At 47.9% G+C, this 15,921-nt stretch overlaps 1 protein-coding gene across 3 annotated transcripts in view; it reads right to left on the reverse strand.

The window, feature by feature from the left end:
* The window catches only part of LOC116948062 (cell surface glycoprotein MUC18-like), a 36,214-nt gene extending 22,686 nt beyond the window's left edge, over nt 1–13,528 (reverse strand). For all 3 annotated transcript variants that reach the window (XM_076071217.1, XM_076071215.1, XM_076071216.1), the window contains exon 1: nt 13,302–13,528. In XM_076071217.1, coding sequence (XP_075927332.1) covers nt 13,302–13,350 — 49 coding nt within the window. In that variant the 5' untranslated portion in view covers nt 13,351–13,528. The remainder of the gene's footprint in view (nt 1–13,301) is intronic.
* Nucleotides 13,529–15,921: the final 2,393 nt, after the last annotated feature.

The raw sequence follows: 15,921 nt of genomic DNA on the forward strand, positions 1-15,921 counted from the left end.
ATAAAATAACACAATAATATTCTCACGACGTTTCGGCCACAACACAAGCGGCCTTCATCAGGTGAAGGGAGCGAGACTGTCTGGTAGGACAGCGCTGGAGTGAGAGAGCCACGTTCAGATCACGGCTTTTAAGCTGTGTGAGAGGAACAAAGAGCCTTAGAGTCGCGGCATCTCTTCAGAAAGGTGAGAGACTCGATTAGTTGAGCCTTCTTATCCCGAAGTCTGTTGAATGATCTTAAGGATGTGTGGAATCCCTCCCCGTAGAGGCGGTTAAATTTCGATTTAAAGCTTTCGTGACTGCAATGATTGGTTCTTTCGGAAAAGTCACGAAAGCTTTAAATCGAAATTTAACCGCCTCTACGGGGAGGGATTCCACACATCCTTAAGATCATTCAACAGACTTCGGGATAAGAAGGCTCAACTAATCGAGTCTCTCACCTTTCTGAAGAGATGCCGCGACTCTAAGGCTCTTTGTTCCTCTCACACAGCTTAAAAGCCGTGATCTGAACGTGGCTCTCTCACTCCAGCGCTGTCCTACCAGACAGTCTCGCTCCCTTCACCTGATGAAGGCCGCTTGTGTTGTGGCCGAAACGTCGTGAGAATATTATTGTGTTATTTTATTTTATCAATTTATTATTTTATTCTCATTCTACGTGACTTTACCGAAAGAACCAAAGAAGATGAATCATTGCAGTCACGAAAGCTTTAAATCGAAATTTAACCGCCTCTACGGGGAGGGATTCCACACATCCTTAAGATCATTCAACAGACTTCGGGATAAGAAGGCTCAACTAATCGAGTCTCTCACCTTTCTGAAGAGATGCCGCGACTCTAAGGCTCTTTGTTCCTCTCACACAGCTTAAAAGCCGTGATCTGAACGTGGCTCTCTCACTCCAGCGCTGTCCTACCAGACAGTCTCGCTCCCTTCACCTGATGAAGGCCGCTTGTGTTGTGGCCGAAACGTCGTGAGAATATTATTGTGTTATTTTATTTTATCAATTTATTATTTTATTCTCATTCTACGTGACTTTACCGAAAGAACCAAAGAAGATGAATCATTGCAGTCACGAAAGCTTTAAATCGAAATTTAACCGCCTCTATGGGGAGGGATTCCACACATCCTTAAGATCATTCAACAGACTTCGGGATAAGAAGGCTCAACTAATCGAGTCTCTCACCTTTCTGAAGAGATGCCGCGACTCTAAGGCTCTTTGTTCCTCTCACACAGCTTAAAAGCCGTGATCTGAACGTGGCTCTCTCACTCCAGCGCTGTCCTACCAGACAGTCTCGCTCCCTTCACCTGATGAAGGCCGCTTGTGTTGTGGCCGAAACGTCGTGAGAATATTATTGTGTTATTTTATTTTATCAATTTATTATTTTATTCTCATTCTACGTGACTTTACCGAAAGAACCAAAGAAGAGGTGAGGATTTATTCAAGTCTTTCATGGAGTTTGCTCAAGAAAAAAGTCTACCTATGGATAAACTTCTCTCAGTGTGTACTGATGGTGCTCCGTGTATGGTGGGGAAAAACAAAGGATTTGTGGCGCTTCTCCGTGAACATGAAAATAGACCCATCCTAAGTTTCCATTGCATTATACACCAGGAGGCACTTTGTGCTCAGATGTGTGACAGGCAGTTTGGCGAAGTGATGTCGCTGGTCATTCGTGTGATCAACTTTATTGTTGCCCGAGCCTTAAATGATCGCCAGTTTAAAACACTGCTGGATGAAGTTGTAAATAACTATCCTGGTCTGCTTTTGCACAGCAATGTGCGTTGGTTGTCAAGAGGGAAGGTGCTTAGCCGTTTTGCGGCTTGCCTGAACGAAATCGGGACTTTCCTTGAAATGAAAGGCGTCGGGCATCCTGAGCTAGCCGACACCGAGTGGCTCCTCAAGTTTTACTATCTCGTAGATCTGACTGAACATCTGAACCAGCTCAACGTGAAAATGCAAGGCATTGGAAATACAGTGTTATCCCTTCAACAAGCTGTATTTGCTTTTGAAAACAAGCTGGAGCTTTTCATCACGGATCTTGAAACAGGTCGTTTACTACATTTTGGAAAACTGAGCCAATTTAAAGATGCATGCACAGCAAGTGAGCCCATTCAAAACCTTGATCTCCACCAGCTAGCTGGCTGCACATCCAGTCTCCTACAGTCCTTCAAAGCACGCTTTGGAGAATTTCGTGAGCACACTCGTCTTTTTAAGTTCATCACCCATCCAAACGAGTGTTCACTGAACACAGCCGACCTGAATTACATCCCTGGTGTCTCCGTCAGAGATTTTGAAGCAGAAGTGGCTGACCTGAAGGCCTCAGACATGTGGGTGAATAAGTTCAAGTCACTGAATGAAGATTTGGAAAGAATCACACGACAGAAAGCGGAGTTGGCGAGCAAGCACATGTGGACAGAAATGAAAAAACTCCAACCCGAAGACCAGCTGATTCTCAAAACTTGGAACGCGCTTCCTGTCACATACCACACACTGCAGCGTGTGAGTATTGCTGTATTGACCATGTTTGGATCTACGTATGCATGTGAGCAGTCATTCTCACATCTTAAAAAACATCAAGTCCAACCTACGATCACGTTTAACGGATGAAAGCCTCAACGCTTGCATGAAGCTTAACCTCACCAAGTACCAACCCGACTACAAAGACATCAGCAAATCCATGCAGCACCAGAAGTCGCATTAATGGTGAGTGTTATAACAACATTATTGAAAAGAATAAATTCAGAGGCTTATTATACTGACATTTAGTTGAATTCACTTTTAAAATATATTATATGGCTCTCACTGAAATAAATTTCCAATTTTTTTGCTTTCATGGCTCTCTTAGTCAAAAAGGTTCCCGACCCCTGGCCTAAAGCTTTAAAATGGAGAGGAGCATCGCCCCGTGTCAATTTCAGCAAGAAGCCACGTCGTGGTTGTTCCGTGCTGAGCGAGTCGGTGGCAAACGCCTGCTGTCGCCGTTCATTCTTAGCGGCTAGAGTTTGTCTCGGTGCACAGCATCAGTGCGCACGTGCTAACGTAAACCATCCGAACAAAACATCGACGCACGCTAGAGCAGCGGCGTGGTTGTCGATATGCGTGCAGGTGGTGCAACTGCACTGGCGACCCACGGGTCAGAGGGGTCCAGGCGCCGCATTACGAAGAGGGGGTGGGGGATACATTGACGGGGAGGGGGGTCCTCATTTCATTCCTTGCACCTTAGGACAGAGGCAGGCCAACAATCTGTCCAACTTTGGCATGTGCATTCCTCTTCCACGTGGGATACGTATTTGGTAGCAACTATAAATCGCAGTCTAAGTTGTGATATCCAGCTGTCGTTGGTTTCAGGAGTGTTCCACACCATGACCTTATGGTACCCTGGGTGACTAATTTTTCCATTTGTGCGAAAGGGTGATTGCACCAGCTGTGGTCAGTTTGAATGCGATGCATTTATAGCAAGTGTGTGTGTGTTATTTCCTAGCGTGAATTACACACGAGCAGGTTCATGACCCTTGAAACATTCCGAGAAGTCCGCAGGTGGCCACTGGAATTAAATTGATAATGGGGGTTTATGCAGAGCTTTAAAGAAGGTTATAAGAAAGGAAAACAAGATGTTGTGCTTTTGTTTCAAACCTAGAAATATAGTATTCCAATTGACTGTTAAATTGCAAACAACTCTGGCTGTTGCTTGATGATACTGGTTGTAATTCCCGGTGAAACGTCGTATTAGGATTGTAAAGGTTGTGGGTTTACTCTCCAACACACTGGTGTGCTGAACTAGTAATCAATTTGGATGTTTTATTTACGTGACAAACCTGTGTTGGGTGATGGCAGGTTTCACGACGCATTTATATTTCTGCGATCTAACCAAAAAAATATACTCTTATGGAAAATTGCAAACCATTCACATTTAAAGTTAACTCCGCCTCTAATGTCAGGAGTGAGATCGAGCGCTATGGGGGGAGATGGGGAATCGAGGACGCATCATCGTACGTGTGTGGATATGTTGTATGTGTATCTTTTCATCGGTAGTTTCAGAGTCCCTGACCCTCTGCCTACGATCATAAAGGACCTTCATGATGGTGAGTGGGCCTGGGTAAAACTACGTGGCCGGGAGTCAGGGCCATTCCCTGTACACCTTGGGGTGCGACAGGGATGTCCTCTGGCTCCCAAATTATTTAATATATATTTTGACCATGTAGTTCGTGAAGCCGTCAATAGCTGTACTGGAGGATTTTCCATCTGGTACAGATTAAATGGGAGACTGATCGATGCCCGGGTGCGGTTAAGGGATGGCTCCCGATTGCTCAACCATGTTATGTATGCCGATGATCTGGTAATTGCTGCTCACTCAGAGGAGGTGTTGAAGGCGCTGCTGCTGAACCTGGAGCTTGCCACCAAGAGGTGGGGCCTTACCATTAGCCCCACCAAAACTAAGCACCTGCCTGGATATTTTGTACCCTCAGACACTCCACCCCCACAACTCCCAATTGGTGATAGGGCAGTTGTGGAGAGAGTGTAGAGTTTCTCATACCTGGGCAATGTGCTCATGACCGGCTTCGGTTTAACAGCAGAGGTCTCACTCCGAATCAGTCGAGGGCATTATCTTTTCAATCGGTTGCGTAACGCTGTGTGTATGCTACCTGGTCTGTCGCTCCGCATGAAGCTTCAGGTCTTCTCGGCCATAGTCATTCCCTCCCTTCTCTACGCTTGCGAAACGTGAACCCCCTTAATGGAACATCTTCACCAGTTGAAACATTTAGGCAGGCCTGCCAACGATCCATCCTGGTTTTAACCAGGCTGGATTGTGTGAGGAGCTCACAAATCCTTGAAAGATCTGGGCAAAGTCCCATCGGTGAGCTCCTCCGGCAGGCAAGGCTGCGTTGGCTGGGCCATGTGGCCCGCATGCCCAGCTACTGCATACCTAAACAGCTTTTGTTTGGCCGGATCGAGGGGACTAAACGGGCGCGGCACGGCTAGAGAAGAGATGGAGTGATGTGGTACAGGAGGATGTGGAGCTGAGTGGACTTGCCGATGACTGGTATCAGCGGTGTCAAGATCGGCCTCTGTGGAGGAGGCTCGTGAAGGGCGCTACTGGGCAGTTGGAGGCAGTCGCCCTCCAACAACAACGGAGGGCGGAGGAGCGATGCTCACAACAACAAGCGGAGCGCCAGGTAGCTAAAGCACAGCAAGTTGGCACAGTAGGGGGCACAGGTGGTGCATCAGCCAGTCTCAGTCAGTCGACCTGTGGCATCTGGGTCTGCCCCGTGACCTCCTGCTAGCAGGCATTCGACACTTCATGTGGCCTCAAGGTGCACATAGCCTGGCATAAGCGTCATGGTGACGTCACCGCCACTTAGTGTCGAATGGCAGTTGTTGTTGGTTGTTGTTGTGTGTAAGTCGATGTGTTTGTGTGCATGTCGATGTGTGTGTGTGTAGTCCATATGTGTGTAAGTCCATGTGTGTGTGTCAGTCTATGTGTCTATGTGAGTCTCTGTGTGTGTACGTCGATATGTCTGCGTGCAAGTGGATGTATGTGTGTGGCTCTATGTGCATATGTGAGTCGATGTGTGTGTGTAAGTTGATGTGTGTAAGTCCATATGTGCGTGCGTGTAGGTCGATGTGTGTGTGAGTTTATGTGTGTGTGTGTGAGTCGATGTGTGTGTGTGTTAGGTTGATGTGTTCGTGTGTGGGTCGATGTCTGTGTGTGTCTAAGTCGATGTGTGTCTTTTTTGCCTGGGCAACGCTGAGTACTTCCCGCTAGTATATAATATAGGGTAAAGCACAGTCCTTGATTACACGTTAGATGTATACGCAGGCTGAACAAAGACTGAGGCGCATGGGTAGCATCTAGAAGCATCCAGCAGCATCCCGCCTTGTGTGATGCTACGCCGAGGCAGCCGTACGACCGCTTATTCCAACTCGCGTGACGTAGTTCTGTTCACTCGATCGTGTTATATCCAATTCGCATCCGCGTTATAAAAATGTGTTCCCTAATACATTAATAACGTCATATCCAATTCGCGTTATGAAAACAACAAGGCGCGTTATGGGAGAACAGACTGTACGTAGCCAACCATGCTAGTTGCACATGGGTTGTTGCATTGGATAGTTAACCGTCGCACATCGCTTTGGAAGGAATTCTCGCGAATTTGTAACGGAAGTGGTTGTTGCTTGCGAGATCGGCTATGTGGACTAAAAGAGAGGGAATCACGATTGACTTTGCTTTATTTTACCATGTAAGACCCACTGAGCTATATAGCCCTTTTTCCCAGAAGTGACCTGGCCATAAATTATAGCTCAACGAAGGGGCTTATTATCGTGTGGAAATTTATAGTAGCCAAATAATATAAAAGCATGTTGATTCTAAATGTGGAGTGAAAACCAGAGGACCTGGAGAAAAATCCACGCAACCCCGGGGAGAACATGCAAACTCCAAATATACAGCAGAGGTCAGGGTCGGGATCGAACCCACATCCTCCTGGCATGTCAGGTGGGGAGATAACATCATGAACCAATCTCAAAGTGGCAAGTTTGTATTTCTTGATATGCTTTACCATGTGGGAAGGATGATGGATATCACGATGAAGCAAATTACATTGTTCTTTAGATTTTACTCATGTTGTGTAAGATTCCGGAAGCAGCAACATATGGATTATCTCTTTCTCGTTAGGAAGGAAGTTGATGACAGGCTTTGGTGACCATCTAATTTATATTTATAGAGTGCTTTCACTGAAGGTGCTTGACATAGCTTACACAACAATCGCAGAGTGGAATGATGTCGTTGGGCAGAGGGAGTGCTACAAAGATTGAGGAATGAGTGAGAGCAATAGAGGGGTATTTGGGGCTCACGAAAGGGCTATCGGGGAGGGATGGGAAGGAATGGAGGGGCAACGTTGAGTCTATGGTACAGTGTTGAGTCTTTGGGCAGTGTTGAGTCTATGGTGCAGTGCTGAATCAATGGGCAGTGCTGAGTCTATGGTGCAGTGTTGAGTCTCTGGTGCAGTGCTGAGTCTATGGGCAGTGTTGAGTCTGTGGTGCAGTGCTGAATCTATGTGCAGTGCTGAGTCGATGGTGTAGTGTTGAGTCTATGAGCAGTGTTGAGTCTCTGTTGCAGTGCTGAGTCTATGGGCAGTGTTGAGTCTATGGTGCGGTGCTGAGTCTATGGACTGTGTTGAGTCTATGGTACAATGTTGGGTCTATGGCGTTGTTGGGTCTATGGACGGCGTTGAGTCTATGGGCAGTGTTGTGTCCATAGGCAGTGTTGACTCTATGGTGCAGTGCTGTCTCTATGGTGTAGTTCTGAGTCTAGGAGCGTGTTGAGTCTATGGTGCTGTGCTGAGTCTATGGGTAGTGCTGAGTCTATGGGCAGTGTTGAGTCAATGGGCAGTGCTGAGTCTTGGTCTCTCTAATCAAGGACATTTAACTGGCCCCAGATGATTTTCTCGTCAGCTTTGATGTGGTTTCTTTGTTCACCAAGGTTCCAGTACCTGACACCATAGCATTAATTGAAGACGTAGTCCAACATGGACTGAACCCTGATGTTCCTACTCTGGTTAGGCACTGCCTTACCAACACTTACTTCATCTGGAATGGTGCTTTCTACAAACAAAATGAGGGTACCCCCATGAGTTCCCCCTTGTCACCAGTGATAGCGAATGTTTTCATGGAGAAATTTGAAACAGATGCCATCCAGACATCCACCCTACGTCCTTCCCTGTGGAAGATACTGCATGTGGATGACACTTTCGTCATTTGGCCACATGGCCTGCCAGCATTGAACCAATTTCTTAAGCACATTAACTCCATACACCCATCCATCAAATTCACAATGGAAGTGGAGAAGGATGTTAAGCTACCATTCCTGGATGTTTTGTTTGAGAAGAAACCTGATGGCTCTTAGGGACACTGTCTACAGGAAATTCGCCCACACAGATTCCTATCTGAAAGCTGATTCCCACCACCATCCGGCACAGAAGAATTCCCTCATCAAAACACTGCACCATAGGGCCCACTGCATTTCTGACCAACACCACCTAAGTCAGTGAATTGAAACACGTGCACCAGGCCCTTAAGATGAACGGATATTCGGACCGTATTATCAAAAACATCGCGTTACTTTACATAGCAGACGTTACCAAAAATATTTCCAAAATCTTAAACAAACACAAGATCTAGGTCCGATTCAGTACAGTACACAAAATCCGTGATCTAATCCCATCCGTAAAGATGTCATTCCTGACATGCAATACACTGAAGTCTACAAACTGATTTGCACGTGTGGTGATTGTTACATTGGGGAAACGAAACGACATATATCGGACCACATTCGTGAGCACAAGGCAGATCTGAAACACGGCAGAACTAATTCTTCCACCGTGGCTGATCACTGCTACAGCGCTGTGGGCTCTCATGATATTGTCTTTTCCGAGACCAAGATACTCTGCAAACTGTCAGGATAGTATCAAAGGTTTGTTCATGAAGCCATCCAGATATATAGACATAACTTCAACCGAGAAGATGGATTCACATTGAGCAATCATTGGAAGGATGTTATTAACCAGGTAAAATAAAATCTTAATTGCTTTTTTATATATATTCTTAGTTCTTTCGGCAAAGTCACGTTGAAGGGAAACAACAAAATAATAAAATATATATAAAACAATAAAAATTCTCACGTTTCGACCATAACACAAACGGTCGTCTTCAGGTGTGTTGGTTTGCATACATTTTTTTTTATAGTTTGCTTTCATATCCGCATCACCAGGTTCTTCAGCCTTCTACCCCCCTAGGCCCGCTCACTGCCCAGCCCCGGCATGGTGTCGTACCAACAGCAGTATTAACTGCACAGTGTTGCGGAGTGCCACTCCCCCACCCCCACCCTCTCCATCTCTCCTCTCTGGCTCCTCCCCCCCTCTTACCTTATATAATCTCTTGTCAGAAGTAGCTCTTGTGCCCATTACAGCAATTTGTTTCTTGCTGTGGCCTTCTCACCTGATGACGGAAGCTTGCGTTGCTTCTGAAACATCATGATTTGATTTATTTTATTTTTATTTGATTATTTAAATTAATTTTATTTTATACCTACGTGACTTTACCGAAATAACCAAAAAGTATGGATCACTGCAGTCAAGAAAACTTAAGATCTAGATTATATGGGCATTGTTGAGTCTATGGGCAGTGCTGAGTCTATGGTGCAGTGCTGAGTCTATGGTACATTGTTGGGTCTTTGGGCAGTGCTGCGTCTATGGGCAGTGCTGAGTCTATGGGCAATGTTGAGTCTATGGGCAGTGCTGAGTCTATGGTACAGTTTATTTACATTATGAGACCTCCTTTGCCAGTAACAAGATATAGTAATAGGTTTTACCCTTTTAACTGGCACAAAAACCGACACCTTTATTCAAGGCATCATGTTTGCAATAACACCACAAGCAGTCAAAATGCAAACAAAAGAGACAACTCTGATAATAATATGCACTGTACTTGATTTTGATTGGTCCACACCCGAGACAGCTTTTCTTAGAGCCTAGTCTCCACTGGTGTTGGACCAGAAGACGCCAAAAGGCGTTCAACTAAAAAACAGCGCACTATCAGAGTATTGAGGGCTCGGGGTGAGCATTTACATTATGAGACCTCCTTTGCCAGTAACAAGATATAGTAATAGGTTTTACCCTTTTAACTGGCACAAAAACTGACACCTTTATTCAAGGCATCATGTTTGCAATAACCACAACACAAGCAGTCAAAATGCAAACAAAAGAGACAACTCTGATAATAATATGCACTGTCCTTGAATTTGACGTCTTCTGGTCCAACACCAGTGGAGACTAGGCTCTAAGAAAACTGTCTCGGGTGTGGACAAATCAAATTCAAGGACAGTGCATATTATTTTCAGGGTTGTCTCTTTTGTTTGCATTTTGACTGCTTGTGTTGTGGTTATTGCAAACATGATGCCTTGAATAAAGGTGTCAGTTTTTTGTGCCAGTTAAAAGGGTAAAACCTATTACTATATCTTGTTACTGGCAAAGGAGGTCTCCTAATGTAAATGCTCACCCCAAGCCCTCAATACTCTGATAGTGCGCTGTTTTTGAGTTGTACGCCTTTTGGCGTCTTCTGGTCTAAGACCAGTAGAGAATAGGCTCTAAGAAAAGCCGTCTCGGGTGTGGACTAATCAAATTAAGGACAGTGCATATTATCAGAGTTGTCTCTTTTGTTTGCATTTTGACTGCTTGTGTTGTGGTTATTGCAAACATGATGCCTTGAAAAAAGGTGTCAGTTTTTGTGCCAGTTAAAAGGGTAAAACCTATTACTATGGTACAGTGTTGAGTCTATGGGCATTTTTGAGTCTATGGGCTGTGTTGAGTCTATGGGCAGTATACTCTTTGGTTCTATTGGGTAAAGTCACGTAGGTGAAAATAAAATAACAAAAAATCACGACGTTTTGGCCACAACACAAGCGGCCTTCATCAGGTGAAGGGACGAGACTGTCTGGAGGACAGCGCTGTCTGGAGGACAGTCTCGTCCCTTCACCTGATGAAGGCCGCTTGTGTTGTGGCCGAAACGTCGTGATTTTTTGTTATTTAATTTTCACCTACGTGACTTTACCCAATAGAACCAAAGAGTATGGATCCTAGCAGTCACGAAAGCTTTAAATCTAGAATCTATGGGCAGTGTTGAGTCTATGGTCAGCGCTGAGTCTATGGGCAGTGTTGAGTCTATGGGCAGTGTTGAGTCTATGGGCAGTGTTGAGTCTATGGGCAGCGCTGAGTCTATGGGCAGTGTTGAGTGTATTGTGCTGTGTTGAGTCTATGGGCAGTGTTGAGTCTATGGGCGGTGCTGAGTCTATGGGCAGTGTTGAGTCTATGGGCTGTGTTGAGTCTATGGGCTGTGTTGAGTCTAGTGTGGTGCTGACCAATGTACAGGAGAAGTTGATTCCATTGGAGGGTGAAAGGAGGGAGGACTGGAAACGGGATTGGGCACAGGGAGGAGAGGGAGAGAGTTGATTGGGAACGAAGAGGACGAGATGAGGGGACATGGAGGGAGATGAGAGAGGCGAGCTGATGATGAGGTAGGGCAGGGCCACGGAGAGATTTAACGACCCGCGTCAGGTATTTAAAAAGACAGCGGTGTCGTTAACAAGGAGCCGGTGCGAAGTTGAAGGAGGAGAGGCGAAGTTTGAGAATTCAAGCGGAGACTGACAGTGACTCGTGCGGAAAACATGTTTGAGTGTATTGGACGGGAGGGCAAAGGGCAGGGAGCGTGAGAAGACGAAGCGTCGTGAGAGGAGTTGCTATGCAGTAGATGTGATGGTGAGTGACCTCCCGGTCATATATCGTGCGTGTGCGGGTGTGCCACATCTCATCGCAGTCAGTCGGCCCATGGCACCGTGACCTCCTGCCAGCGGGCGTTCAGCACTTCACGGGTCCTTAACGTGCACCTAGCCTGGCACAAGCGCCGTGGTAACGTCACTGCCACTTCGTGGCGAATTGCGGTTGTTGTTGCCACATTGGTGTGGGCAATGGCGGAGCCAGGATTTTCAGGTAGGGGCGGGGGGCAACCCCTCCAGCAATGAAAAATGATAGAGGAGTAGTTAGTAAGTAAGGAGTTGTTAGTAAGTAAGGACTTGTCCTTTGCTTTTTATTCGACGCGTGTGCGGCGATGGCGCAGCCATCGATCGAGGGTCGAATTCGAACCGCGTTGTGTGATCGGCATCGCGCTCGCTGTAGGTGAATGCCTGCAGGGAAGTCGTGTACTCTGTATACGCAGCTGCGCACAATTCTGAGTCATTCATAACTGCTTTGCCGTTACTTATTGCCAATTATGGACTCATACTATTGTCCTATCATCTCATAGAGTCCCTGGCACAGAATAACATGCTACACAGTGGCAGTGGGGGTCGCAAAATGCCGATTTATTACTAATAAACCCCAATGATCCGATCGAAATTAGGGATTTCGATTGGATAATTGGGGGGGGGGGGGGGGGGGCACGTGCCACCCCACCCTCCACTGGCTCCTCAAATGAGTACCAAATAAGGTGCGTAAATATCCCCACTGGGGAGACAAAGGCGCTCGGGCGTGGTGCTGGCCAAAAGTATTACGAAGTTCATTTCGTAATACTTTTAGATTTACTTGACTTCCCTACGAAGTGGTACTCATTTTCATGACCGCAAAGGGGTGATGAAGCCGAGTCTATCCCGAACAACCATCGCAATCGCAAGCCACCCTTGCTCTCCCGCTGATCGGTTACAATATACCCGGCATATTTACAACTCAATTTTGCAAACGTTAACACAAGTATGACGTAATCGCTGTAATACTTATACAAATTCAGCACGTAGGGGATGATTACCTTTTTCACGTAAGAAGTTATTAAATTGGTGAATAAAACATTCAACATTGCAGACAGCGGTGTTTTTTTTCCCGCAGAGAGCGCAATGGGAAATTCCGCAAGCATGCTCGACGAGTCTCTAATGGTTTTATTTTAAACATTTCAGTTCCCTCGAATATGAGTAACATGGGAAACAATATTTTGCAAAAGAGGTCAAATTTGTAGAACCGTGTGCCATTCATACAAAAGGTTCATCTTTACAGACCAATTGTCAAAACGAACTTCCTCTTTCAGACTGCTATGAAAAAGTTACTTAATCATATGACCGTTCAGAATAGATTTGTAGTAACGATCTGGCCCAAGTGTGGCATCAGACGTAGTAAGAACCTGGCACAGCTGAACAAATTAAAGTGCCTCGCGATGCAAGAGCGTTCAACAACGCGCCGATTATGAATATCGGTTCCGCTCACAACCAATTGCAATAATTGAACCAACGTGAAGCATCATTTAATAATCTCACGCTGTTTAACAGAGCTGCCGAAAACACACAGGAACCCCACCTCTACACTGAGCGTGCAAAATAGAGCTGAGGTGTGACAAAGACAACGATCCCCCGTTAAGCCTTAACAGACTGTTGGGGGCAAGTGCTGTTAGGGATTAGCACCTATGAAGGCCGGCACAGCGCACGAGGGGGTGGGTGGCCAGCACCACCCCGACCGCCTTCGTCTCCCCAGTGGCGATATTTTAACACACCGCACCCAGGTACTCATTTGATGCCGAGTCGACCTTCGGGGAGGCCCAGGACAGGTTCAAAAAACCGTCAGTGGTGTTAGCCGTGAGCGGGAATCGAACTCAGGCTGCCGGGTTCGTATCGCAGCGCGCCAACCGTGACAAACACGCACGCGCAGCAATAATACACCGCAAAGTTAACGATGACATTTGTTACGGGATAACACTCCACGACATGGCGCAAACACTTACGTTGCGTTGCGAGCGCGAACAGAAAGCAGCACGCGATTTTTAAACCCATGACGTTCTCGGCGACAACTTTTAATAGAACTGGGAGCAGAAACACGGCCGCGGTCCCCGTGCCGTGGTGCTGGCTGCACTGAAGCTGCGGCTGTCCCCTTGGCTGGAGCGCCCACGCGGAAGGGCGAGAGAGCGAGAGCAGAGAGAGCTGTGTAACGTTCCGCCAGATTTATGGCCCAAATTATAACCCTTGTTGTGTGATATGGCACAATCTCATTAGATTGTACAGCACTGTACGTTTAAAATAATATATACTGCATACGTTTAGTTATTGGTGACTATCATTGGTTTAGAAAATCTATATTGCATGTGTTTTTCCCCACGCGTTGAGGTAGGAAGAGGGGGTAACGCTCAATCCATATTCAGATACAAACAGATGAAGAATGTATCATGGGACCTTTTTGCCAGTATCAATGTATGAAAAATAATAAGTTTTTTTCCCTTTCTGGGAATAAAACAGGTGTTAAGATGTTGCTGCTCATCCCGAGCTATAAATGCTGATAGTTGCACTGTCTTTGTTACTGTTCGTCTTTTGGCGTTCTGTGGTCTGACACTGGTGAGACAAGGTCATATAGAAGGCTGCCTCTGGTGTAGGCCAATCCGTTTCAAAGACAATGCATTGTAATGGGTTCAACTGAGTCGCAGGCATAGACTTTGGAGGCAACACATTTATTCAGTTCCAACACATGGGGTAACTTCCCCTTAACAGAATAACGACCTAAGGTGGTGACCACCCAGTTACGACACTAGTGACTACTTACGGTTACTACAGACCCGGGACTACAACATCTGCCCGGGTCCACGTGCTGGAAGACTTGTTGAACAGAGATCGTAGACGAAGGGTTTCTATTCCGGGATGAACAACCCTGGTCCCTCTCGGGAACCGGCTAATATTCTCTGTGGCGTGGCCGGCTCGGCCCTTGGCCACGTCCACCTTCCAGAACCCTCGGGAAGGATCTGAGTCCCAATCAGGTGACCCCCCTAGCCCTCTTTTGGGACCCCTCTGTCAACTTAACTGGTCACGTGTCCTCCCGGGTCAACCAGAGTGCCATGGCCTCACACAACATTATCCTTCGGTCGGCACCCACACACCCTGCCCTGTAGGGCCGGCACTTCACTTACATCCTCGTGTCATCCAGCACTATTATCCAGCGCACACCATACACCTCTAGGGCCAATACTACACCCATAACATGGTGGCATCTAGCGATGTCACTCCACATAACACATTCCTACGGAGGGGGCTGGTAGGAACGTTGGTTGCTCGGTCAGTGGCCAGGGTCAACGGCGGCGTGGTGTATTCCGCAAATATGCCCGACTGAGGGCGGGCACAAGCCGGCGTGAGTAGGTTAAACGTTGAGTTTTATAAGGGCACCACGGGGTGACCAGCCCCACCCCACCCAGCCCCACCCCACCCAGCCCCACCCCACCCAGCCCCACCCCACCCAGCCCCCACCCAGCCCCACCCTCCCCACCCAGCCCCTCCCCACCCAGCCCCTCCCTACCCTCCCCTCTCCACCCAGCCCCACCCCTCCCATTTTTTATATACGAATGTCCGGATACACGTGGACAGACATCCACAGACATACACAATTAATCCCCTGCCTCCTGTGAGAATTAATCCCGGTTGGGCTTCCAGTCCGCTACGTTTCCTACCAGTAATGCCCACTTGGAGCACATTTGTTATATATCCGGGTGTCCGGATACACGTGGACAGACATCCACAGACATACACAATTAATCCCCTGCCTCCTGTGAATTAATCCCGGTTGGGCTTCCACTCCATATTAGGGCACCACGGGGTGACCAGCCCCACCCCACCCAGCCCCACCCACCCCACCCAGCCCCACCCTCCCCACCCAGCCCCACCCTCCCCACCCAGCCCCACCCTCCCCACCCAGCCCCACCCTCCCCACCCAGCCCCACCCTCCCCACCCAGCCCCTCCCCACCCAGCCCCTCCCCACCCAGCCCCTCCCCACCCAGCCCCTCCCTACCCTCCCCTCTCCACCCAGCCCCACCCCTCCCACATGGACAGACATCCACAGACATACACAATTAATCCCCTGCCTCCTGTGAATTAATCCCGGTTGGGCTTCCAGTCCACTACGTTTCCTACAAGTATTATCAGAGCATGTTTGTTTGAATCTTCGCCACAAGTGTGGGGGCCGGCGTATTCTATGGGGGCCAGCGTCCACCCCACCGCCCTGGCCAGGCAGGTGGGGCGCGACGTCCGCCCCCTCCACTCCCTCCTCCACCACGTCCATCGGCTCCCGCCGGGCCCCTGCCAACCCCCCCCCCCCCCCCCCCCCCGTGCTAGCGCCCTCTCTAAGGGACACAACTAAATTGCTGGCTCACCACCGCATAGGGTTATTCCCCACACGCCCGTGTACACCACCACTAATACTAACGCGGCGGCGCGAACGCGCACGCCCCTGCAGGTGATTATATCCTAACACGTGCACACACCTAACATGCGCACACACCACAGCTAACGCTAGCGCGGCGGCACGAACGTGCGCACCTGCAGGCGATTATATCAACGAGCGCTCGTGCTGCGACTCTGCCCTCACT

The sequence above is a fragment of the Petromyzon marinus genome, chromosome 32, assembly GCF_048934315.1.
Source record: "Petromyzon marinus isolate PM22_M1 ecotype Great Lakes invasive population chromosome 32, UKy_Petmar_22M1.pri1.0, whole genome shotgun sequence".
NCBI classification, from domain to species: Eukaryota; Metazoa; Chordata; class Hyperoartia; order Petromyzontiformes; family Petromyzontidae; genus Petromyzon; species Petromyzon marinus.